The 26054-nt window shown below is 46.2% G+C and overlaps 1 protein-coding gene across 15 annotated transcripts in view; it reads right to left on the bottom strand.

The window, feature by feature from the left end:
• Positions 1-2044: 2044 nt before the first annotated feature.
• The window catches only part of RBFOX3 (RNA binding fox-1 homolog 3), a 460885-nt gene continuing 436875 nt past the window's right edge, over positions 2045-26054 (bottom strand). For 5 of the 15 annotated variants that reach the window (XM_087924925.1, XM_087924926.1, XM_087924932.1 and 2 more), the window contains 11 exons: positions 20314-20571; positions 18166-18306; positions 16554-16607; positions 15345-15437; positions 14250-14310; positions 13793-13846; positions 12148-12280; positions 11045-11084; positions 10132-10196; positions 5637-5772; positions 3437-4580 (listed from right to left, as the gene is read on the bottom strand). In XM_087924925.1, coding sequence (XP_087781051.1) covers positions 4536-4580; positions 5637-5772; positions 10132-10196; positions 11045-11084; positions 12148-12280; positions 13793-13846; positions 14250-14310; positions 15345-15437; positions 16554-16607; positions 18166-18306; positions 20314-20571 — 1080 coding nt within the window. In that variant the 3' untranslated portion in view covers positions 3437-4535. The other 10 variants (XM_087924927.1, XM_087924931.1, XM_087924923.1 and 7 more) reach the window with 10 other exon arrangements.

Genomic DNA, 26054 nt, shown 5'->3' on the forward strand with positions numbered 1-26054 from the left:
CGGCCCATGCAATCTCCCACTTCTCTTCCGGGTCTGGTCTGATCTGGGTAGGTGGGGAGAGTCCCTCTTGTCCTGCTTTGTGCAAAAGCACCACCACACCCCCTTTCTGAATTCCTGATGCAGCTCTGGCAAGAGAATTGATAGCAGCAATTATTCCTTCGCAGTCTGGCATGCAGGCAATTAGCAGCTGGGAGTTTGGCCAAGCACAGCACACATGGGGATCTCGGCTCTTTGCTGCACAGGCCTGTCTCCACATGTGGCCACGGCTCAAGGCAAAGGAAATTGATACAGCGACATTTACGCTGCCGGTGCTGGTCAGATGGGCATGACTGCAACAAGAGCAAGAAATTGACATTTTGAAAAATGTCGGCCCTGGCATAGGGATGGACTCATGACATTTTCTCTCTTGCTTTTGGATTTTTGCTCTTTTTGTTTTTGTTTAACTTTATGCACCAAGGCACCCATGTTGCTCATCTGTAGTCCTTATTTCAGGCAACAAAGACACCGTTTGCAATCTCTCATGTTCCCTCTTTCCTGCCCTCACTCCAGTGGCACATCTTCATTAATTGATGGAGGCGGCATTTATGATGAGAAGTTCTAGTACAAATCCACTGGGTCTGTTCTGTGGACGTGGATGACAGCCTTCCCCGTGTACTTGGGTTCTGAGTATTTATTTTTAAAGTACAATTCTCATTTAGCTCTCCACTAATCATGCTGACTGGAGCTGTTGGGCAGTGAACTCTGATACAGAAATCTGCTAAGAGTTTTCATCCTCCACTTCTACGGCCCCGTCTGACTATTTCTTTTACACCCGCTTTTTCTACTCTGATAAGCATTCAAGGCAGCTAAAAATGTCCCTTTAAAAGGGTTTCTCCTGCAGATCTGCATAGCTGAACTAATGGGCAAGGAAAGAACTGGCTTCCTTAGCTATCAGTCTCAGCTCCTGAAATTGGGGCCAGTAACAGATCACTATTGCCGATGTCTCCATACAAGGGGGACACAAGATATTTGTAACTTGCACCAGTTAGTTTTTTAGCCCCATTTTGCATGACTTGCAACATCCAGGCATTTCCAGAGTGATAGGAATTGATTCAGACTGAGATGATTTCCATACAAAGACACAATAACAGCTGGAGGTCAGGGGGTGTCTGCAGGGCAGGGGGTGAGGTCAAACACCACACACACACACGAGAGAGAGAGCAGGGTTTCAATTGTGCAGTTGTGGTTGCCATCTTGCTTTTACTGCCCCGCTCACCCCATACCCCAATTCTTTCAGATACTTATGTGGAAGGTGACAAAAATGCTGGGAGTCTAAGGTGTAGAAGGAAATAAATACTATTTATGGGAACTATACAATTCAGTCAACATATAACCAACTGATCAATGCAAAGTCCTTGCTATGAAGGGTAATCCCTTTGAAGGAGCTGCACTTGTGACCCAGAAGGATGCTTGCAGGGCAAGTGGATCTGGGGCTGCCCAATGCCTTTCCCCACTTATCTTGGACATGGGCAGCAGACACAGAGGAAGCATGGGATGTGGTGGTGGCGCGTGTGTGTGTGCGCTCCCAGACCACTGGCCCTAGTGTATAAGCCTAATGAGAATGTTTCTCATTCAGCAAATGCAAGCAAGGTCATTTCTCTTGTCTAGGATTTTTATCATACATACACCTGCCTCTTCCTAGAGCCAGCATGGGACAACTTGCCACAGTTAACTTGCCATGGCCAACTCTCCATGGGACAATTCAACAATTCAATTGAATTATTTAAAATAAATCATTATTTTAATTTTTGTCATTCGCATTTCATTTTGCCCCTCCTTTGGCATCCTTTCTTTAATGATTCTTTCCCACTATTTCTTCGCTATTGGTGTAACTCTTGTCCCGTGATGAACTGGCCATAGTAAGTTGTCCTTTGCGAGCTGTCAGTGATGAATTGTCATAGACCCTCCTACAGCAGCCTGTATTTTGCAAACTCCCAGGCTCCTTCCTGTTTGCACCCTTCCCCACATTTAACCACCTCCCAATCACAATCGTGAGCCATCCTCATTGAAGAAAGAAACCTTTATTAATAAATAATAATAATAATAATTAATAATAATAATAAATACTGTTTATTTGAATGGTCACACTTTTGAAGCATATAGAATGGGGTGGGTAGCTGATGCTCCCAGGGTGGGAGAGGGGGTAGCAAATGGGAGGGGGGTTGTACAAGGGGGCAGGAGTGAGTGGCAAAGGTGGGGCTATGTACAACGGGAATAGAAAAGGAGGATCATCTGGTTGCTGGCATGTCAGGAGCTTTAATGCTGAATAGAAAGTGAGGTTTCATGAGATGACTAAGCCAAGGGGAGGTCAGGAGCAGGGAGGAGGCCCTGAGTCCATCTGGCTCTGGGGTGGGGTGGGGGTGGGGTGGGCGGGCGATGGGACATGCACTCCTCCCATGAAGGGCTGTGGGCAGGGAGGAAACCCTGGGCGGCAGCGGTGGTGGTGGTGGCAGCAGCAGCGGTGGTGGTGGCGCGACTTGGTTTGTGTAGCAAAACGGGTTCTTTCTCCGAATGCCCTGGGGCCCAGCCTGGCCCCCTCCCCAGCTGGGGGCTACGCTGCTCTCCCTTGCCAGCCACACAGTCCTTGAGGAAATGCTTGCCCAGCACCCTGGCTTCAGTGTGATGGAGGGGGGAGGCATTCCTCGGCCCTCCGGAGCAGGGTGGGAGGTTCTGGGGGAGACCTGGAGATCTCGGACGTTTCTCAGCTCTGAGTTCAGCCAGGCTTCCCCCAAGGACACCTGCAGGGGTGCAGCTCGCTGCCTTGTGGGCCGATGGGAGCCGGGATCCTCAGGGGGGAGAGGAAAGTGCAACTTCTTCAAAGAAAACCCCCCTTGAAACCCTGGGGTGCCCATCCACCGGCATACCCCAGAAGCCCTCAGCCTGGCCCTACACCATACAGGAATCCAAGGCTTGCCGACTTGACCAACGGATGAACCAGCAAAGCGCGAAAACACTGGGAACTTCTGGGATGCAAGAAGCAGGACGGCCAGCCCTGCCGGGCGCTCATGGCGTCTTCTGCGGTCTGGAAGGGCCGCAGGTCTTCAGGAGGGCTGGAAGGAAGACGTGATGGCCTGGGGCCTGCAGAGTCCAGTCTGTGTCAGTACCTGTCCCTCCTGGCCCCTTGGTCTGCAGCGGGGAGGAGCAGGGCACGGGTCTCCTGATGCGGACGGCATTGTGGAGTCTGCGTGGGGCTGCCCTGCCGTCCATCTGTCCGGGCAGACTGTCGGTAGTTGCGCTCCGGCTGGCCTGTCGCTTGGGGCGCATGTGTGGACAGAAGGGGGCTTTCACTCGGTCGCTTGGCTTGTTAGTTTTGTAATTGTTTGTTGCTTTGCTTTAAAAAAAAATGTTTTGTGCCCTTCCTGGTCCCAGAAGGAAACAGCTGAAGGTTTCACTACAACAGAAAACAAAGGCAGAATGTTCCATGGAGCAACCTGTAGGCTGTGTCCTGGGGGTGGGTGGGAGGAAAACGGGGCAGGAGGAGAAGGCAGGGAAGCACTTTCCTCTCTCTGTGTGTGGGTGCTGGTCCAGAATGTTAGATTTGGGAAGTGGGGGTCCCAAGTATCTTTAAGCTTTGCGGGTCCCTTTTGGACACAGCTGTGGGTCCATTTTGCTCAGCAAGTCAGTGATGAGAAAAGTTACCCGAGGCCTGCATGGAATTGGTAGCCAGCATCGTGGAAGGAAGCTGGGATCGCTCGGCCCCACCCAGGGCCCAAACCCAGCCAGCTCCCTCAGAGACCTACATGCTAGGCCCAGAGGGGACCTGTGAGGTCTCCTATTCGTGGCACATTCTCCAGAATAACTCCCAGTCCCTACCAAGGCCAGCCTAGCAATATATCCCTTACTCGTTTTTTCCAATGGGAAGAGGGGATGTTTTTCTCCCCTTGCAAGAGAGGGAGAAGTCCCTCTGGTTGACACAGGGCCTGAGCTAGGCCATCTTTCCCCCTATGGGAAGGACCTGGGCTGCTGCCCGCCTGGCACTTTTGCCCTGCCTTTGTGTGAGGGAGAAGAAGGGCCACCGCACCTGAGGGGGACGATATCCTGAGTTCCTTTGGCCAAAGCCTCTCCTTTAGATGTGTGAGAGCAGAAATGACACACGAGGCCTCACAGGGGCCTCCTCCAATAGTATCCCAAAGGTTCTCATAGGACTTGATCTAACAGGAGAACTCAGACACTGGGTAGCTCTAAAGGAAGGGGTGTGTGTGTTTCCTTGAGGTTATCTTGTTGGGGTGGGTGTGGATGTGTGTTTGTGTGTTAAAAGCAGGCACCTGTCCCAGCTCCCTGGCCGACTGCTTTGCAAATTGACACAAACGTGGCCAATACACCATCAGAGACAAGTGGGAGGAGAGGCATGGCAGGCGGCTTGAGGTAAAGAGATGGGTGATTTAGGCTGCCGAGGGCCAGCAGCAGGGGACAGGGGCCCATGTCCACGGGGTTTTGGTTGGATTTCTAAGGAGCAGTCAGTGTTACTACTGTGAGGAGGGTCTGGGTCTGTCTTGCTAGTAGGGAGTGAAGCGGCTGTACCCTCCTCGGTATAGACTAGCCTGCAACATCAAAGACGGAGAAAAAGCCAATCAGTATAAAGGAGAGGCACAGCCCATCCCTGCCCTGTCCTCGGAGCCAATATGGGGGCTGGGCACTGAGTGGCAGATGGGAGCGAGGGCCAAGGGCAGTGGGGGAGAGGTGGGGGTTGGACTCAATCTCCCAGAATGCAAAGCTGCCTAGGGGCAGAGTTCACAGGAAACCCATCCAGACAGATAAGGCCAATAGGCATATTTTAAAAAGTAAAGTAAAATGGTGCTTTGGGGTCAGGGGCCTAACACTCTGCTATGAATCCTTAAAGGAAGCGAGGGTCTTGCAAAACCATGCCTCAGCCTCCCTTTATCTAGACAGATGCCTCCCTCTCAGTATTCCACCCCCCCCCACCCCCACCCCGGCCTTCTGAGGGTTGAGGGTTCAATGCAAATTTGTGAGCTGGTGGAATTTCTCGTGGTATCACTAGGAAGGCCCTGATGGCCAAAAGGGATTGTAGGATGGCTTGAAATCTTTCTCCTCTTTGATGCTGCCTAGAGATCTGATAACAAGGAGGCATCACTGCAGGAACCAGATGTGGAAGTGTGTTCAGGAACAGGAAGGATGGGGAGAGAGGGTGGCTTTGAGGGAAAGGTCCCTGGGCGCACACACACCTTGCTCAGCTCCCACCCACTTCCTAAAGCCCTGCTTCTGAAGGGAGGGTCCCTGACACCTGTACAAGCTGCTGCTCACTTCAGGTGGCTTTTAAGAAGGGCATCACTTGTTCAGGAAGCCACCCTTTCAATTAGGTGCATCCCCTGGCAATGAGGGCAGCCAGGGCTAGGCCCAGCCCCAGATGTGTGCTTCTTCTCTAAGAATCTTCCGGCTTAGGGTTCCTGCTTCCTGGAGAGCCGATTAATAGGACAGCAGCTGAGACCCGAGTGTCAGTGTCCCCAGAGACATCCCAAATCTTTCTTCCTCTTTTCCCAAGTATCCAACCCTGACTGCCCACATTTCCCCACCTTACCTCCCCCCGCCCCCAGGGTCTGGATGGCTATGCACAATGGGATAGAAGGCCCCATTCTTACCATGGTGCCGATGCTGTAAGTGGCAGCAGGGCCAATAGTGTGGTGGTAAGGGTCTGCAGCTGCATAAACTCTGCCGTAACTAGGAGCGAACACAGGGGGCAGCGTTAGAAACTGAGGAATCGCTGAGTTGCCAACCCTAAGTGTTCAAAAAACCATGAATCAGGCCCCAGTCATTATTAACTTTGCTTCAAGTCATGATAAACACAGAAGAAACGACAAGAAATGTACACTGAGCTTTTCGCAAAGACCTCTGAGTTACTTTTCCCAAATGGGTATCCCGGGGTGGGCTGCTACGGGTTCGCCCGGGTTCAGGAGAACCCGTAGCTAATGTTATAGCCATCTGGAGAATCGCCAAATCCCACGCCTGGCTGTCCCCTTCCAAGCCACCCCTCCCCTCCCAGGAGTCTCCACGCGGCCTGTTTTGGATGAGAGGTAAGTGCAAGGCCCACATGGAGGCTCAGGGAGGATGAAAAACGGACCCATTTCTGGCCTCCGGAGCCCAGGGGAGGCCATTTTCACCCTCCCAGAGGCTCAAGGAAAACCTCTGGAGCCTGGGGATGGTGAAAATGCCCCCCCTCCCGCCATGGGGCAGAAGGTCAACTCGGCCATGTCCACAATGGCCATGCCCACCAACCAGGCAGAAAACCCATTGCTGAAGTTTTTGAAGCCCACCCCTGGGGTGTCCACCAAATGTGCCAGGATGACAACTCCAGCCTTAAAAGCCAGGCTGCTTGGGAATGCCAGAGGTTGCCATTTGAGCATTGTTTGGGGGATGCCATTTGGGAAAAGCGACCTGTCACAAATTGTTTCAATTCCCCCCTCAGAGAGAGAGATCACTTCAAACTACAAGCATCTCAAAAAGGAGAGGGCTAGAATTATAGGATCCGCTTCTAGATGAACAAGCAGGTCATTATGTCTTTTCCTAGAGAGATACTAAAGTCCCCAAATGTACAGGTATCACTGTAGCTAAACCAGAGGTGGCCAAGACTTTTTTGGAGGGTTGCGGAAAGTTGGTAGGACAGGGCCCCCAACTGTGTGCAGTCTTATGATTGTCTCTTTGAGGTCTGCAAGGAAATTTGGATTTCTCCTTCAGTTCTGTGCATTCTGTACCTTAGCACTGCTTTTCCGGTTGTGCAAACAGAGATTGTGAAGGTTTGACTTGCAGGGGAGAAAGCGTGTAACCCAGAAGCAGGAAAAGAGTATTTGTTTTCCCAGGAGGGAAGGAATAAAACCATTTGGCAGCCAAAAGATGTGGGGTAAAGTCATCCCAGCTGCAGTTCCTCCACATTATCCTTGTTTAACTTTTGTGTGCATCCTGCAATTTTATGAGGGCACAGATCACTATTTATTTCAATCAAAGGAGAAGTAGGAGTGACTTGGTGACTGGGTCTTGCTGATTAGAACTGGTTTTGTAAGGTACACATAGAATGTAAATAATTGTTTCCTGGCTGTGGATAAAGTTGGAGCAGACCTTTTGTCAATATTGGATTTTATGAGCCAAAAGTAAGAAATCATGTGAGGATTTTATGTGGGGGAGAAAGAAAACATAAGAAATGAATAAACAGCTAATATTTCAGAAATTCTTTGACCAACAACATCAAGCAAAGAATGGAATTAACACACATATAGAAAAACTAACACCCTAAGAAGATTTTATCATAAGAATCTTTAGGATTTCTTATCTGTGAATAACCTCAGAAGGCAGCAGTATCTAGCCAGTGCTGGTTGATTTTGAAAAGGCAAACAAGACTGGAACTTGTTATTCTCTGGATGGGAGACCACAATGAATTCCCAGGTTAGACTGAGAAATCAGAAAGGCATTCTGGAATTGGGCACTGTTAATCCGCTTCCAGGCTGTTGCCAAGAAAACTATGTGTATGTCATAGAAGCCATTGCTTCTGGATAGTTTGGTTAAGATCAAGAAGTGTGTCACAGAAAGGAAGCTTGAATCAACCTTTTAATCCCGAAACAGCCCTGCACAGTACAGTCGTGTACAGTAGGTTGGTATTCATCAGGACCAGAGTATGAACAATGAGCTACTTTACAGGGCTGCAGTGCTATAGATGGGAAGGGCTCCACTGAGAGTGTCACCGTATAAGACCCCATGCATGTTTCTTGTCAGATGTGACTGTTAAATTTGACTGGCAAGACCAGCTTGTCCCAATGCAAGTATAATCGCTAACCATCTTGCAAGGGCAGAAACACACAATACCCTCAATCCATCAGGAAAGCCACTTTTCTGTTCCCTAGCCTACCCCCAGGCATTCATTAAATGTGTTTACTGACTTGTTGGGCTTCATTTCACTGTAGGCCAATGTCTCTATTCTAAGGGGAAACTCTGCCTGATGGTGGGGAATGATTCGGAAGTTGTGGGAGCGCCATCACTTGAGACTTTCAAGAAGAGATTGGACTCCCATCTGTCAGAAATGGTGTAGGGTCTCCTGCTTGGGTGGGGGGTTGGACTAGATGACCTACAAGGTCCCTTCCAACTCTGATTATCTGTTATCCCTGGGATTGCTGCCCTCCTGACTATTCTGCCCTGGGTGGCTGGATGAGCTGTCCCCTTCTGAAAGTCTGGACCAGAAAAGCTGTACTCCCCCCGCCCCTGCCCCCGGGGAATAGATCTGATGAAACACTGGCATTTTTTTAAAAAAAGGAAGCTTACTAGTAGAATGGTGCAAGGCTAAGCTTTTTTCTTTTTAAAATAATTGATGGGAGGGGAAACAAGGATCTTTCTCTTTTTGTTTAACTAGGTGAAATTTGCCTAAAAGAGTTGTGACTCTTTTCTAGTCCAACTGACTGGAACAATGAGAAAACTGCGGTGCTTCTCTTTTCTTCCTGTCCACTGGTCCAAAGACAAGGGAGGGGCTCATACTCAAAACGTTCCAATGGAAACCAGTATCCTGAAGTATCCCCCATGGAAAGAAAGTAGTCAAGAGGGACTACGGTAAATGCAGCCTGAAGTGAGCACCAGGCCATTATCATGGCCAAAAAGGAAGAAATCTGGAGTTTGAAATCTGGAAAGGTTTAGTTTCCTGCAGGTTTATACATGGAAGGCAAGCAATTAAAAGCTGCCATGTGGAAGAACCCTTAGTTTATAGCTTCCTTTCTCAATGAGGGTACTGCACACTTTTTATGATATCTCCCTATGAATTAACACAACATATGTGCGTTTTAAGTGGAACTGAACAGATGAACACACACATTGCTTTACTGAGCATGATAATACTAAATATAGAAATCAGGAGAATGAAAAATGTTTTCTAGGAAAGATTTCTGAGCAGAAATAAATGTGTTCCACTGATAAAAATGTACTGCTCTGCTAGTAATATTTCTTGCTGTGGATCACTCCTCCGCAGCTTTATCCCAATATTTCTTATATTAAGCCTCTTATAACGTATTGTTTCTCATAATATTTTCACCTCCTTCATATTTATTTACTCCGTTATTACTTTGTTGTGCATCTTTAACCTGCTTTTCATTAACAGCAGAATAATAATCTACCGCTAACCTAATTAAATGACAGTTGTATTTTTAATAGGATGCTAAAACATGTAAAGGGAGTAGGGTGATAAGAATATTGCATGTCAATAAATACCTGATTAAGACAATAGTCTCTCCCACTTCCCAAATAAAGCTTCAGCAGCTACCGCTGTATTAACTAGGGCTGTGTGAAGAAGTGCTACTTGATTTGCAGAATGGTTTTGGCTTCGATAACTGCAGTGAAAAGGCCCCGCAGTGTGGAAAAGCAACTTTGCTTGGAATGAAATGTCTTTGCTGCACGATCAGAATTTCGTTGGAGCCCAGTGAAGCGACTTCTCCCAGAAAGTGTGGCCACTCTGCTCTAAGCCCCTATTTTGTGGAGCCACATTGGAAAAGCGCTTGGCTGAATGAACAATCCAAACGAAACGCCCCTTCCATGTTTCCTACCCCTCCCCCACTTTCGTAATAATTGTGTTTAGAAAAGGAAGATAAGCACAAAGGATTAATTGAGTTGTCTTGTTGCCTCCGAGAGACTCCATTTAACAACATAACCTCTCCAAATGCAGGCCGCTTCAATATAGCCATTCATCTTATCAGCATGAAACTCTGTATACTGGCAAGCCAGAAAGCGCACACATTTCAGTGAAAAGGTATTTAAAAAGGGGGGGGAAAGAGAGGCAACGGTTGCTTGTGAAGAACAGGAGAGGGGAACGAGATGAGGCATTGCTCAGACCGCAGACTCTTTGCACTGTGGACAAACCAGCTCTCAGCCCTTTTGAGTGTTTGCTGCTTTTTTCAGGGTCTGCTAGGACTTCCAATACTCCCCCTGACCCCGGGCAAGCCAGTCCATGGGGGCTGGAAAACATTTCTGAGGGAAAGCAATGATGCCCCTTTTCTCCACACCCAGGTGCATCAGTAACAATTCCTCGATGCAGGGACGCCATTGTGAATCCCTGCATCCAAAGGAGGGGCTGATAAGGGGACCAGACGCCAAAAGAGCAAGACGGCTTACCTGTCGCTGTAAGCTGTTGCTGCCGCTGCCGCAGGCTGGGCGTATCTGTAGGCCGCATAGCCCCCCTGGAGGAGATGGGAGAGACAAGCATTAGGGGTGACAGTGCGACTGCAGTGTCACAGGAGAAGGGCACATCTTTTGGGGGAATCTCAGGGGCTGGCTAGGAGGGAGATAATGTACCCACAGGCCCAGCCCCTCTCCCTCTCTCATTAGCATTCCCTGGGGGCCTTGCTACCATTAACCTGCAGAAATTAAACATGCTGAGGAGAGAATGTCACCTCCCTAGCGGGTGACCGGTGTTAACGAGATGTCGCCTCTGATAAATCTGTCAGTGTGTGCCTGAAGTATTGCCCAGAGCACTTTAAATATGGAAGGGAACTGCTGCTGTATAACCCAGCAGGCTGACACCAGGCCAGAAAATAAATCCTGCCCTCCGTAGGAGCGGATGGACCCCACGCCCCACCCTCACAGGTAGCCTGCTTCCCCTTTGCAGCTGCCGCACATGCAGGCAAGCGGGAAAGTGTGATTTCAAGCCTTCCCTTTCCACCCTTAACCTCCCTCAGCTGTGGAAAGCACTAGGATGAGCCTTGGAAGAGTGATGAGGAAAGCTGTACATATAGCTTATGGCGGAGGCTCAGAGGCTGCCCAACTGCTGCTGCTTCCCCAGCTCTGGGCCTCGGGTTGTTTTCCCCACTGTGCTTTGGCAGCCTTGGCTTCTGTTTGCATCATTTAATGAAAAGAGCAAGCAGGGGGGGATTTCTCTTTGACAGAACAGCCTTCCTGGAAGAGCCTGTGCCTGGTTACCAGCAAAGTCTGCCAGGTCTCTGCAGGAACTTAAGTACCAGAGGATGCTCTGACTGGAAATGAAAAAAAAAAAGTATCTCCTAAGGAAACTTTGAAAGGATGGACTTACATAAATTTCAGCACCGTAGAATCCGTCCTGGTAAACCACTCTGCAAAAGCAAGAAGAATGTGGCCGTTACCAAGAGTTACTTTGGGTAGGGATCTTTGGAAGCTCACTCCGCAAGACTGGCGTGCGTTCCAGATGGGAACACTAGAGCAGGCTTCAGACGAACCTTTGTGGCTCTGGGGTTTGGGCCCATCCATTGCTTTTCTCCACCTCGACAGCAGGAGAAGTGCAAAGGCAGGTGTCATGCAATATGTGATAGAGCTGTCTGCCTGGCAGTCAACATGGAAGATCATGAAGGTGTCCCTGGGGGAATCTGGAGACAGTCGCACAATAGCCGCATACATTCTGTGACAGATTTTGCTTCATTTTCGTCATTTTAAAAAGGATCAGGTTTCCGATCCACATGGTGAGAGGCTACAGGATGATCAACATGGCTATCTATTCTCTTCCACATATCATGTAGTGATGCTTTTCTTCCTGTATCCCTCATGTTTGTCTAATTAGTAAAAGAAGCCTATACAACACAAGAAGTAATGATGATCAGCTTCGGAAGGAAGCATGAAAATAAATATGTTGTGCAAAGCATGTACTTAATTGGCTTGCATAATTTACGCTGGCCAAGGAAACAGAAAATTCCTGTTGAAAAAGTGGAATGACTGGGAACATGACTTCTGCAGCTGTATGGGTTGACTGAAATGTACAGTGCCACCAGGGCAGATTCTCTGCCTAATCTTACCAAAATGGTGGCCTCCGGAAATGCCATAATTTCCAGACAATAGGGACGATCTGTAGGAATCTCTCTAGGAAAATTGAGGCCAATGAGAAATCCAAGGATAACTCTGAATTTTCCAACCGTGTGTCCAGAAATCTAGGACAACAGAGACTTGTGTCTTAATCACACTGGAACCACAAACCGAGAAGCTTCAGGAAGGAATGCCTCAGAATTAACATGGCTTATAATGAACCATAGATCACACTGCCCAGAGCTGAGACACATGGGGAAGAATCCTCTGGGTCTTGAGAAGACTGAATGTCTAACTTTGGCCTCTTTCGAAGTGTGCCGAACCACCCATTTTTATAACGCACTCTCTCTGCTCAATACTCACGCTCCGTAAGCGGGGATGGGTGGAGGTGGGGGAGCTGCTCGGAACGTGTTGTAGACTGTGCGTCCTCGGCCCCTTAAGTGCGTCCCCCTGTACGCTACTGCAGTTCCTGTGGCTGGATATGGAAAACCGGTCACTGGAGGAGGGGAAGAAATAACCATGAGCCTTGAATAGCTCCAAATTCTAAACTCTGTTCTCCATTTTCCCCTACCCCTTCCAAGAATAAGGGATGAGCTTTTCTCATCTCCTTGCTCAGACATGTTCCTCGCATCTAACCTATGAATCTAACCCATCAATTCAATATTCCTTCCTATAATATTCGAGGAATTGTTACAAAGAAGGGGGGAACTTGTTTTCCAAAGCATCTGAAGGCAAGGCAAGAAGTTACACATGGAAAACTATCAAGGAGAGATCCAACCTAGAACTAAAGAGAAATTTCTTGACAAAGAGAACAACTAATCAATGGAATGGCTTGCCTTCAGAAATTGTGGTGTTCCAACACTGAAGGTTTTTAAGAGATTGGAAGCCATTTGTCTGGAATGATATAGGTTCTTTTGTTTGAGTAGAGGGTTGGACAAAAGTCCTTTTCAACTCTTTTATTCTATATTCTGTATTTCTGTACCTTTTCCAAATATTTGCCTTCAAGACTTTTACCCTCTGTCATAATTCTATCAAGAATTATGCATTAGAACTTCAGACCATGACTACGTCTCGGTTCTAATCACAGTTGTTCTCCTTTTCACAATAAAATCCAGATGCACACACAGTTTTCTCTCTCCACTTTATCCAAACCAGTGTCTGAAGCTGGTTATGTGAAGTACAGACAAAGGAATGAACTGTTTTGCAAGGACTATAAGATCTACAAACAGAGCCACCTGCTAAACAGAGCGCAAGATGGCAGGGGGGTGAGGGCTAAACGATGTCTCAGACCCCTCCCAATTCCATCAGGATTCATTTACCACACTAAACCCTAAACCTAGGCTAACAACACAGGATTCCTCTACTTATTTGCTAAGGCACAAGCAAACAATGAGATTATGGTTTTACGCGATGGCTGGGTTCATACAATATATTAAGAGAGAGAGAGTACAGCATCCCGAGCTATAAATTCCATAGGCCCATTTAGCTGGGTTGAATATGTTGTGCAGAAGCATATTAACTGTGCCAAGAATACTGTGAGATGCACTGAATACATTCAGTGATATGTTTTATGGCGTGTTTATACTAGCCTAAATCTGGATCTGAACTGTTATAATTTGGCCAGTCTAGAACCCTAATTTACAATGGGAAGTCAAAAATCCTTGCCATTACTAAATAATATACCTATAGATTCTGGTTAATAGTCTACCAATCCTAGAGTGACGTCTTAAGATAGTGATTTGCCTAAAATTAGCCAGAAAGCTCCATGGCTAAGCAGAAATTTGAAACTAATGTTTCCCAGACTCAGCAACCCCATTTCCCCCCTCAATCCTCCCCACTCTCCCCTCATCCCCCAGCTTTTCGACTTCTTGCTTTCTTCTTTGCAAGCAATAGCCTGTGGCATCCTAGGAATAAGCAAGAGCTAGATTCTGCTACGAGATTCAGTAGTCCTGCCAGATCCCTAAGAGAGAAACGCTCGCCCATGGATCCGGCCTGATTCAGACATTACCTGCATAAAATTCAGGGCCATAGACGGCGCCCACTACAGGGTTCAGCTTCCAGCCTGGTAACAAAGAAGTAAGCAGTCAGAAAGCGTGGCTCCTCCCAGCCCTCCTAAACAGTCCCTAACAGGGGAAGTAAGGGGGCATTCCAAGAACTGGGCTGGAGGGGGGGTGCTAGGCTCACTAGGCATTGTCCTCGAAGAGGGAAATCTGGAGCGTTTGCTTTAATAGGCTGGGTGCTCCTCTTGCCATCTCTGTTTCCAGAACAGAGATTCAACCCAAATCCATGCTTTGCATTTTTTTTTGAAACAACCTCCCCCTCCCCCTTCCCCGCCCCAAAGTCAGAACACCTCCCCATCCCCAATCTATAGGGTGGCCTGGTGGAAAACAAGTCTGCCCCCTTCCCAGGAATGCCTGGCTTTGACTTCATTTCACACACCGCCCCCCTCTTCCTTGTTCCATTACCATTTGTGTAGGGATTAGCTGCCTTTTTGTTTGTCATGACCCGTGCGGTGGCATTGTTGACCTGTTGAGAAACAAGCACCAGGTTACTGGTAAGACTTTGGGGTCCAAATGGAATTCCTCTTCCCTGGACCTCAAGAAGAACGTCAGCTTTCAAAAGGCTGATGAAGGTTTCTGTCAGATCCTCCATCGTTTATGGGCTAATCATCCTAAGCAAAAGCAATTTTGCTTGCCATGCTACAATTCTCGACATCTTGGATGTGAGCCTTCCAAGTCCAAACCTTACAGCTCCTTCCTAGGGTATAGGCCACAAACAGGAGTGCAACATTAGAACCACGGGGGGCTTGTCGCGAGCTGAAACTCTCTCTTCCCAGGGTCATGTTCACAGCTAGCATGCAGGGCCCTGCACAGGCAGTTTTCATGCATACTAGAAATATCATTAACTGGACGGGCTAGGCAATGCAGGCAAGAGGAGACCTAAGAACTTAAACCAGCAGAAGAAAAGGGTGGGAGTCCCAGCAGAAGAGGATGTCAGGGGCAACAATGCAGCACCATCTCTCTACCTCACAACTCTGATGAAGCAGAGATCCAGGGATCACCTTCAGTGTTCCAGAGTGAACAAAGGGCTCAATAGCTACCAAGAACTACATTCACAGAAGGGCCTTTTGCATCTTTTACATGGTCCATTCTGAAATTGCTCTGTGCTTCCTCTTTGGAAGGCAAAGAGCAAGAATCTCTGCCAGGCGACAATTACACAGGATGATTTAGGCAGATTTTCTGGAAGTTTCCTGGAAGGCTTGGGGACATTATACTTCTCTTCCTTCCCTTAATACTGTCTGAAACAACTGTGTGTAACAGATTCTTGCTGGAGATGTTCTGCCTTCCTTCCCTTCTGCATCCTCCCCTACCAACCAGTCTACAATCAAAAGCACAGGACATGCAACATTCACTCACCCGCCTGCTTGTCCTGGCTAATCCCAGAGACAGTTTTTTTATTTATATACATATTTAAATATATACATATTTAAAGGTTTGTGATGCAGTTGCAAGTGTGAGGCCTAATGCCCGAGGCAGAGCAGGCAGTGCATTTGTTCACACCTCAATTTTGCGTCCCTCCACGATGGTGCCGTTCAGCTTCTCCCGTGCCCGATCGGCATCTGCACTAGTTTCAAAAGTTACAAACCCAAAACCCTGTGAGTGAGGGAGAGAAAGGGAAAAAGGAAAGAAAAAGAGAGAGAGAGAGAGAGAGGTTGGGGAGGGAGAGAGACAGGAAAAGGAGAAAAGGATGAAGAAAGAAAAAAAGGGGGGAGGGTGGGAGGAACAGGACAGAGAGAAGGGGTGAGTAAGGAGCAGCAGAGAAAAGAGGCAGGATGTGAGCTTCCCAAGCTACCCTATAGACCGGGCGAGGGCGGGGAGGGGGGGGGCAGGGAAGGAGCGAGGACAAGGGAGGATAAGGACTGAGAGGGATGAGAGGACAGGACAAGATCTGCATCGCCGCTCCATTAGGGCAAAACGACCCAAAAGGACTACAAATGTGTAGGACTGTTTCCCCTGACTATTGGCTTTACAGTTATATCACTCAGGCTAGAGAGAGACAGTGGCCCTCCTGTGTGTGAAGAGGCCACGGGGATGGGTTGAGCCTCCAGTTCTGCCTCCCTCCAGAGTGGCTCAACCATCGTGCGGCACCTGCTCAGCTTCGGTACAGTTTAGCTCCTACAGTCAATAATGGAACAGCAGGAGCTTAAGCACTGAAAGGGTCTCCCAAGTTTCTTTCAAACTTAAAATACCCGAATTACCTCCTGGAACCAAAATTCAATAGTGTATTATGAGGAAGAAGAAATATCCACGTTCCCTCCAAATCTTAATATCGTGTTGCCTTAAGTAGCATGTTGCGTTATTTTTTTTCTCTCTCTCTCTCTGATCAGAGCAATTTCTAATCTCACCATGAGAGGGTGATCTTTTTCTGCATTAAATTACTTTTAGTGACGGGTTTGTGGCTGACAGTTTTTCCTTTTTCTCTAGGACTCCGGATCTGGAATTGCTTTGGTTAATTATTTTTCAACCAGCACAGTTGTTTTCAGAGGGAAAGTTAAAATATCAACATGTCATTCTTAACACCTAAAGTCCCCGGGCCTGAAGGGATGGGTGAGGGAAAGAGTAGTTAGAAACCAGGAGGCACCCTGTGGCAGAGAAAGGATGTGGCAAAGGCGGGGGTGCAGAATGGAGGAGACAGACTGGCCCCTGGAAACACCCATCCATCTACAGGGACATTTGGATTGTTATCAGACACCAACATGTTGAACCCACCTTGGAACCACGCTCATTGAAAATGATCTCAACATCCAGGATCTTTCCAAATTGCTGGGGGAGAAAAAGAGGGGCAGGGGAAGGGGGGGAAGAAGGAAAGGTGAAAATGGGAGCAGAGACATCATTTCTTTCCATCCTGGTTTGGAATAACCCTTCCGCTTTGATTCCCAAAAAGCCATGGCGTGCAGACATCTCTCGAACATCTTTCAGTATCCAATACAGGTCGTTCTCGTTCTCTTGTTAAGCGAGACATGTGTTAAGTGAATTTTGCCCCATTTTATGACCTTTCTTATCCCAGGCGCTATGTGAATCACTAGTCGGTAAGTTAGTAACCTGGCTGTTAAGTGACTTTGCTTGTGAGAAGGTTGCAAAAGGGGATTACATGATCTTAGGGACACAACAACGGTCATAAATATGAACCAGTTGCCAAGGATCTGACACGATCATGGAGCTGTTGCAAAGGTTGCAACTGAAAAACGGTCATAAGTCACATTTTTCAAAGGCATTGCAACTTTGAACCGTCACTAAATAAACTGTTGTAAGTCGAGGACTACCCGTATTGGCCACAATTGGGGTCGGCAACAACATTTCTAAGCAACGTGGTTATTAATTGAAATGTCACGTGACTGTGCCCAACTTACGTCTGTTCTGCAGCACTTTTAAAGTCACGTGATTGTGACTTGACATTTCTCGCTGGCTTCCCCACTGACTGTGCTTGTTGGAAGCTGGCTGTGAAGGCTGCAAGTGGCAACAATCACATAATGTGGAACACCACTGCGATTGTCGTAAATGTGCGCTGGTTGTGAGGTGCCCAATTACGGCCCCGTAATTATGGGGATGCTGCAACCGCCACCATTTCGAAGATCAGTTGTGAACCTACTTTTTTCAAATTTGCTGTTGTAAATTTGGCAAGCGAGGACTACCAATATTTTACACATACACAGAAAGCATTTCTGGGCTCTACCGTCCTACTTAGGCAAATGCCGCTTTCTTTCCACTGGCTACTAGGAATCATCACCCCTGGAAGTACAGGAGGTGCTTTCTGCATTACGCGACACTCAGCCTTTGAATGACATATTCTAGACATGCTTAGATTGAGAAACAAGTTTAATCCTGCTTGAACCCTGACTACCACAAGACCTGCAAAGCTCTGTGCGGGTCAGAGGGAACAGATAGGAGTTCCTGCCAAAGAGGAATGAATGCAAGAAGCAGATACTTTAGATACAGGGATAATTAAAAGATATAACAAGAGTATGTGGAAGCCATATAAAGATAAGAAGTAGATTTGACAACATTTGGACCCAACATTGTTATCTTGATTGATATTCACTATCTTGGACTGATTTGCTAAAATTTATAAATGGTGCCAAATAATGCTCTGCTTTAACCATTGTTTGCTAAGTCAGGCCTAGTGACACACACGCAACATTCAACTGTAAACTATGTTTTACTAACCACAATGCCAGGTTCACATATCCCATGAAACAAACCCTCCCCACAACTCAATTATAACGTGGAAGACGGAGTGAACACAGCCAGTTCCTTTCCAAGAAGATCATAGGTCATTTGTACATTTCTATGTTTATTTAGCACAGAAAGGTGACAGACTTACCCCAAACATTTGCCGCAGATCAGGGTCCCGGAAGCGGAAAGGGATGTTGGAAACGTGTAGCCGCTTTGGCTGCTGCTTGTCAGAACCATTCTCTGGTAGGTGTAGTGTTTGGTTGTCCGTCTGCGCTGCTTCATCTGTCTGCTGGTGAAAATAAAGAAATGAAAGCACCATTGTGATTCTTTCCAGGTGCCTGTGTGTATATGCATGTGTGTGTGGGATGGTAGGGTGGGACAGGGCATCATTGCCGCTTGCAAAAGGCAGATTTCAAAGGTATGAAATTGAATCCAGCAAAAATGCTGGTTTGGATTTGGGGCAATTAGGTTTTTAGCCTGCAGGCATATTAACTTCATTTTTTGCAAGTCTTATTCTGCAGTGCTTGGGGCTGAAGCCATTTCTCTGTTTAGAATATTCTTTTTTTAAAAAAATCCCTCTCTTTTCTTCCCAATTCCCCCTCCAGCCACCCTTAATCCACCAGCCCAGACTTCCTCTCTGCCTGGAAAGCAGGTTCTTCTGGATACAGCTCTGAAGTGATCTACTTTCAGAGGGCTCCTTCCATCACACAGTGCCCCACTTCCGTTCTTTGGTTTTGCTTCTTACGCCCCCAATTCTGAACTCATTGCTTCAAGGGGGCTCTTTCATTTTAGCTCTCCCCAACGTTATTTTCTCCCTCTTGTACCCCATTTTCCTGTTCCCTTCCCTTCCCCTGCCTAAGATAAGGTCGAAGCTTGGGGCCTTCATGCTGCAGGGTCCCCATGATCCCGAGAAGCATTTGGGAATATGCATTCCTATGAAAGTGATGCTACTTGACTGCCAACTTTTAAGGTCGCCCCGAGACGAGGCTCACACAGTGTGCTACCGCAGGGTTTGTTTAGCTGTGGCTTGCTGGTTAAAAACAAAACAAAATGGAGAGCTGGGCTTACCCGACGCTCAAGCTGTAAACCATGACTTAGAAGCACGATAACTAGGTGAGCAAAATACAGCGAGCCAAACACAAACAAATCACATTATGGTTTAGTTCAGGGGTCTTCAAACTTGACAGCTTTAAGACTTGTGGACTTCAACTCCCAGAATTCCTCCTCTAGTCATGTTAGCTCAGGAATTCTGGGAGTTGAAGTCCACAAGTCTTAAACTTGCCAAGTTTGAAGACCCTTGGTTTAGTGCAATGTGAGAAGCCAGTCAGAGAGCGGTGGCATATGCTGTCACTTAGGGACTACTAAGAACACGAGCTGTGAAACCAGAAGTCCCCTGTTCAATTCTTTAATTTGGCCTTGGACCAGCCACCATCCTTCAGCTTCACCTTCCCCATTTATAAAAAAACAAAACAAAACAGGGGCCCTTGTCTTATTCCTCTACCTAGGACAGCAGTAGCACCTGAGAAAGTGGAATACGAACTAGCGTGGACCCTAATACACAGCTCTGGTGAAAGGAGGCTGGAGATGCGTTTGGCTCCATCCTGGGTTTTGCATGCATTCCTGCACACGCAGAACTAGGTGGGGAGGCCGAGCTCACTCTCAGAGCTGCGTGGTGGCGAGCAGCCAGCCTGGCACTCAGGGGCAGCTGGGAACTGCTCACTCAGCGCTTCTTCGCTGAGCTGCATTACAACCACATCACTGGCATGATAGCGTTGGCAAGAGGCCAAGCAGGTAGATTACAAGTGATTAGGGACACAAAGGGAGCCAGGAAACTTAAGTGCTGAGCCACAAATGCCCAAGGGGGTAGCAGGGTGCTGGAATGGCTTCTCCTGCAACTGGCCTCCCGCTGCATAAGAACTCTTGTTATTTTCACCCTGCTCTCTTTTGATCCTTTGCTATCTCTGGGCCTCAGATGGAACAAGGCCATGCAGGCAAAGTAGGAATGGAGACAGAGAGGGCCTTGGATCTGCCATCTCGATCTTCCCTGCTACCCATAATGCAGCCTCTCAGTCGTGAGCCAATGGGTCTATTTTTCCAACAGAAATTTCTTCTCATCCAATTTTATACATCCCTCCCCAAGTTCCATCTTTCCATTTTGCGTATTTCTGGGAGGAGAGACACCCTTTTCTCCTTCTTCATAGGATGCCTACTTCCCTGAACTGCCTTATGCTACCGCCCCCCGCAATGCAGGCAGGCCCAACAGCAACGTCAGGCCCTGCAGGGAATAGTCTCTTACCGGTACTGTTTGTGTGCCTGCTATGGACTGCGTGCTGGCATCAGTGCCCGGCTGTTCGGAGTGGCTCTGTGCTGGGGTGTAGAGCGTCAAGGCATGCTCGGGTACTGTGCTCTGCCCCGAATAGTCCTGTGCTGGATGCGGGTGTGGTGGTGGAGGAACATACTCTGGAGGGATGCCATTCTGTGGGGGTGGTGGGTATGTTGCCGGGGGATAGGGCTGAGCCATTGCGTCAGGCGGAGCCGTGGCGTCCTGATTGCCCTGCAGAGATGGGACAAGAGAACACTCCTTATTCATGGCTGACAATCTCAAGCCAGGCTCTGAGCTTGAACCTTCATCAGCTCCTCACTCTCTGTCAGCTCAGGTGAATTCCAGTTAATCTTCCCATAACACAAGGCAGTTAAGTATTGGCTAAAACAGTAATTGCTTCCTTACACGAAGGCAAGAAAGAAGGCTATCAACACACACACACACGTTTTATCTGCCATAGAATTGCTGGACATCATTTTATAGGAGCCGAGCGAAAACACGGGATGATAAAATCTTCAGGGTAGATGTGCCCGTCGTTATTCTAGTTTTCAATGGATTTGATTAGACTCTCATTCTCTTCTGGGAGAATTAGAGACATAAAAAGCATCTCACTGAAGGCGAGTTGGAATTACAAGGAAAAGATAAAATTATGTGTAGAACAAATAAAAACCTGCTCTAGATAACCTGCCCAGCAACTTCATGGAAGATCAAAAGTGTATTTCTTTTACAGCATTCTTTTTCATGTATATTCCAAAAAGCAATTAGCTATTCAAAAAAATTCTTGGTATGGCAAATTGCAACAGCTACCAACTGTTACGTTTGTACATCTGAACTGCAGGAACATCACCTGGACTTAAGTAGAGCATCAATTTGGACTTAAGTAGAGTATCCATTTGTCCATGAATATTTGTCTTTTAGAGATGGGAGAAAGTAAATGGATGCTGAGTGAAAAAATGGAGATTGGAAAAATTGCCTTTAGGACAGGAGTCATCCCCCCAGTTCATGCTTATTCCGGCTGAAAGGGAAGCGAAGGGGCCAAAAAAGCAGCGAGATCTTTGTAAGATACAGTATGTGTTTCCGTGTATTAACATAAACAATTATCTTGATCAAAGGTCAGCCATATTTCTAAATGTTAGGCCTACTAAATCCAAAGATTATACTTTCAAATGGAGCTGGAAATGTCCTTCCTTCCAAAACATACATGGGGCAGTCACCTAAGTATTGATTTGAGATGAGATATTGCAGGGGTTGTTATTATTCCAGCTAGTTTGCCTTTCCTGCCCTCCAGCAAAAAATTGAACCTACATGTCCTATTCTCTTATAAGGATACATAAAATTATTTATTCGGAATCATTGATATGCGGTAGCATTATCAACACCTAAAACTGGCCTATCTTCGTGTTTTAAAAAAGGGAAGGAACCAGAGAAGAACATGGCATTTGCCAAATGATAACAATTTCGTTTCCTAGACACTGCCTCAAAAATGTGTTAATTTCAATGAAAGTTTTCTGGAAGTGGAATTAAAATCAAAGTTCCACACAGCACTGAATGTAACACTATACTATCCACAACATATTCTTTCATGGTTTAGATTTTTCTATAATGTTTATTCAGAATTAAATCCCATTCATAATGGTCTTTCTGAACATTCATGATTTTTTGTCCAATTTACAAATCCTTACCATTAAATTGTTTCTTCTCACTTATGACTACCCCATTTATATATAGCCAATTTATTGACCCTTGAACAGCCTGTCTTAATTGTTCCGGTGTTCCAGAGGCTTTAATTACTGGTTTTGAGCAAAGAAATCATTTAAACCACCCTCTATCCTATGGGAACAAAAACTGATGCTGAGACCATTAAACAAGGCTATTTATCATCACTAACTGGCTATTCATCATTGTGTTTTTTTTTCTGACGTGTATCCCACAGAAAGAAAAATACAGGTGGTCCTCAGCTTACAACCACAATTGAGCCCAACTTTTCTCTTGCTAAATGAGACAGTTGTTAAGTGAATTCTGCCCCATTTTACAATCTTTCTTGCCATACTTGTTAAGTGAATCACTGCAGTTGTTAAATTAGTAACAGAGTTGTTAAATTAATTTGGCTCCTCCCATTGACTCTGCTTGTCAGGTTACAAAAAGTGATCACATGACCCCAGGACATTGCAACCGTCATAAATACGAGTCATTTGCCAAGCATTTCAATTTTGATTACGTGACCATGGGGATGCTGTTAACAGTCGTCAGTGTGAAAAAATCACCATGTCACTTTCTTCAGTGCCGTTGTAACTTTGAACGGTCATTAAATGAACTGTTGTAAGTCGAGAACTCCCTGTAAGGTTTTGCGAAATGAGCCACTCTATAAGGACACAGGACACCCCCTTCCCTTAAAAAAATAATAATCTGAATAGCATTTTACTTGTTCCCATAGGGCAGGCTGCTGTTGTAACTCACGGAGGTTCACTCACCCTTCATAAATTATACGTGGGAAAAAAATCATGGCATGCCAACATAGAAAATACTAAACTGCAACGTCCTGGATTTTCTTTCAAGAGGGAGTGAACTAACCAAAACACTTTCAGAGAAAGAAAAAAAAGTCTAGTTCAGAAGAATTCAAAAAATTCCTAATAAATTTTCCTTGACCTAGACTATTTTTCAAAATTTTCTTACAAATTAACCCTCATCTACTATTTTAATATGCCTAAATTTATGCTCTGCTCAAATATCCCTTAAATAAATTTTTGAATAAAATTATTGGACTATAAATCCTTTGGCTAGCCCTAAATCTTACACTGTACTTGTTAATGGACCTAGCGTTGAGAGAGAAATGCTCTGTACAGAGCGAGGACTATTCATATACATATGGACAAGAGTTCTAGTAGTGGATTCTATATTCCAAGTACTGACAAAATGCAACTTGGTTCATCTTGAACATTTGACAATAAATAAAGATCAAGTCTGTAGAAAATTACTCCATCTATAACAGGAGATCCAATTTGGCAGCTAGAAAGGAATGATCAGTATAGGGAGGTGGGAGGTGTGTCCTGTTGGGCCAAGTACGGTATCTATTTTATTCAACATTCTTGGGAGAACCAGAGGTTGATGGGGATGCCACAAGGAAGACATCAACAAAAAGGCAACCCAGTTGAATTGCCTGTTCGCTCTTGTGGACACAGAACTCAAAATCCATGACAACATGAATCATTTGAAAGAGATTCCGAATTCCCCAAATCCCACGATTTGTCATCAGGGAATTTCCAGTTATGATTCACACATGGAAGATGTTCCCACCTTCTCTGCCTGATGCTAATTTTAACTGATTACTGTTCTGTGTCTCCTACAGGATGCAAAAAATTAAAATAAAATAATATCCTCTCAGCCGCTAGTTACCACTGGAAATATTCGATGGGAATGTGACTCATATGCTAGGGACAGCTTATGTGACAACTGTGACAGTCATCACGTAAAGTATTGTTTATTTATTATTGGATGCATATCCACGTTTTTTGAACTATTCAAGATCCTCCTGCCTCCTATTTTCCCTCACAACAACCTTCTGAGGTGGGTTGGGCAAAGTCTCTCAGCCAATCTCCATGTTTTAAGGAGGACTAGAACGTGTAATCTCCCACATTCTAATCCAGTCCTTGAACCATTCTGGTTCTCAAACACACATCCACAGTTCCTCACAGTCCTAATATCCTCCACCAAGCCACCCTCCTCTGCAGATACACTTTCTCTCACTTGCCCACCAACATAGCTTCATACCTGACTGCTCCCCACACCCCTGCCTCCTTTCAATCCCTTATTCCTTGCCTTGTGCTGACAAATAGCCACCGGCCCTCTGCTAAGAGCCCAGATTCCGCATTCAGATGCTTTATAGCTGTATACCACAGTGCCTTTCTCTCTCTCTTGGGATGAAATACATCCACAGCTCCTGGAGCTGAGACAGGCTCTTTAATTGTGTGTGTGGTTAATTTATGACAAGGCAACATCACAGTGGGACAGACTTGGGCAGGCAGGCTTTCCTTGCTTGAAGAGAGAAACCTTTCCACCCCAGGCTCTGTCTTTAGGCTCTTTTATTCCCAATCACACCCTGGAGGATGCAGCAAAGCTGTGACAATGAAAGTTGGGCAGGGGGGGGAAGTCATTTTGGAACCTGCAAATTGTTCTGTTACTCCAGGGTTTTTCCTGCATGCAGTCAGCCTTCATTGGGAATGGGGGAAAAAGGGAAGGCAGATGCTAACAGACATTTAGGAGGGGCTCCTGGCAGCACCTTAAGTTATTTTATACTAATCCTGCTATACACTGGAGAAGAAGTAGATGGCTAAGCTCAATGCTTTTACAGAAAGGGGATCGTAGTGTCCCAAATCAGCAATCTTCACTGGGGAGACCCCTTTGATACCGGAGATATCTTCCCTTTAAAATTTATGTAGCTTTCTGACCACCCACCACCCACTCCTTAGCCAAGGAAAACTTATTCAGGCAGAAATAATTGGTCCTTGAAGCTCTCCAGGAGACCATGTCTAAAGCAATGACCTCAATAAAGGCTTGTATAGAAGGGAACTCCAGCAGATAATTAGGTCTCCATCCCTGGTCCAAGGGAGGCAGCTCTATTCCTTTCTTCAAGCTTGAATAACTCTTCTCCCAAAGTGCTGGCAGTTCATAATGTCTCTGAAACTCAGTGTCTGAAGAACATATTCTAGCGTTAGTGCATATCTGCATAACATTCTGAATTTCCAGAAATTCTCCCTTGAGAGAGGGAGGGACGGCTTCATGTAAACTATGTAGAAAATAATTAGGGGATAGGAAGCAGACTTTAGGCTGAAAAGAAAATGCAGGAAGACCTATCCACTAGTTAGTTGATCAGCTGAATTAGCTAGCCAGAAGCAAATGAATTCCCAGTTCAAATGAGCTTCTAAGAGACAGAGACAGAGGAAGAAGAGGGATGACGCATGTGAATGTATGTGCACTTGTACGCATGAGTGAATAAAGGTTGTTCAATCTTGTTACAAACTAATATTCAGGCATCTCAATGAATCTGGTATCTTGCTTAACTCAAGACCTTGTGGGTACTCTCCATGGTACTAAATCTCAAAAGCCTAGTGTGTACTTTGCTACACTTGATCAAAATATCCCCAAATGGGATGGTTTTAGCACCTGGAGAGACCCAGGTTGATAGCCATGAACAATCAGTGAGTAACTCTGGATCAATCACTTCCTCTCGGACCAATCTACTCATAGGGTAAACACTATGATGATAAAAAGAAAGGAGATCCCACGTAAATCACCTTGAATCCCTAAAGGAAAGGTGGAATATATGTCTAATTAAAGCAATAGCAGCCAAATCACTAATGAATCAATCTGGATACTTTCCAGTTGTGTAGATTGCAATTCCCAGAATTCTTCAGTCAGCTGGGCTTTCATTGAAAATTCTTGGAGGCTAAGTATATATATTTGGAAGGGCCCCGTTTGCGAAAGGCTCAGTAACTAGATCCCAGAGACATATGCTGCCATATATTATACCTTTAAATTACATTTAAAAAAATTCTGAATTATTAATTTGTAAAATGTGCTTGATATGTACAGAATTGCATCCCATTACTTATACTGGAAAAATGCAAGGAGAAGGTGGTGGGGTGCCATCAAATATATAAGCCACATGTTCCTCTGGATGGCAGCAACTAGTTTCCTGTGAAGGCTGAAGATGTTTT

This window comes from Pseudonaja textilis, chromosome 2 (assembly GCF_049901715.1).
Source record: "Pseudonaja textilis isolate UNSWEBS1 chromosome 2, rPseTex1.2, whole genome shotgun sequence".
NCBI classification, from domain to species: domain Eukaryota; kingdom Metazoa; phylum Chordata; class Lepidosauria; order Squamata; family Elapidae; genus Pseudonaja; species Pseudonaja textilis.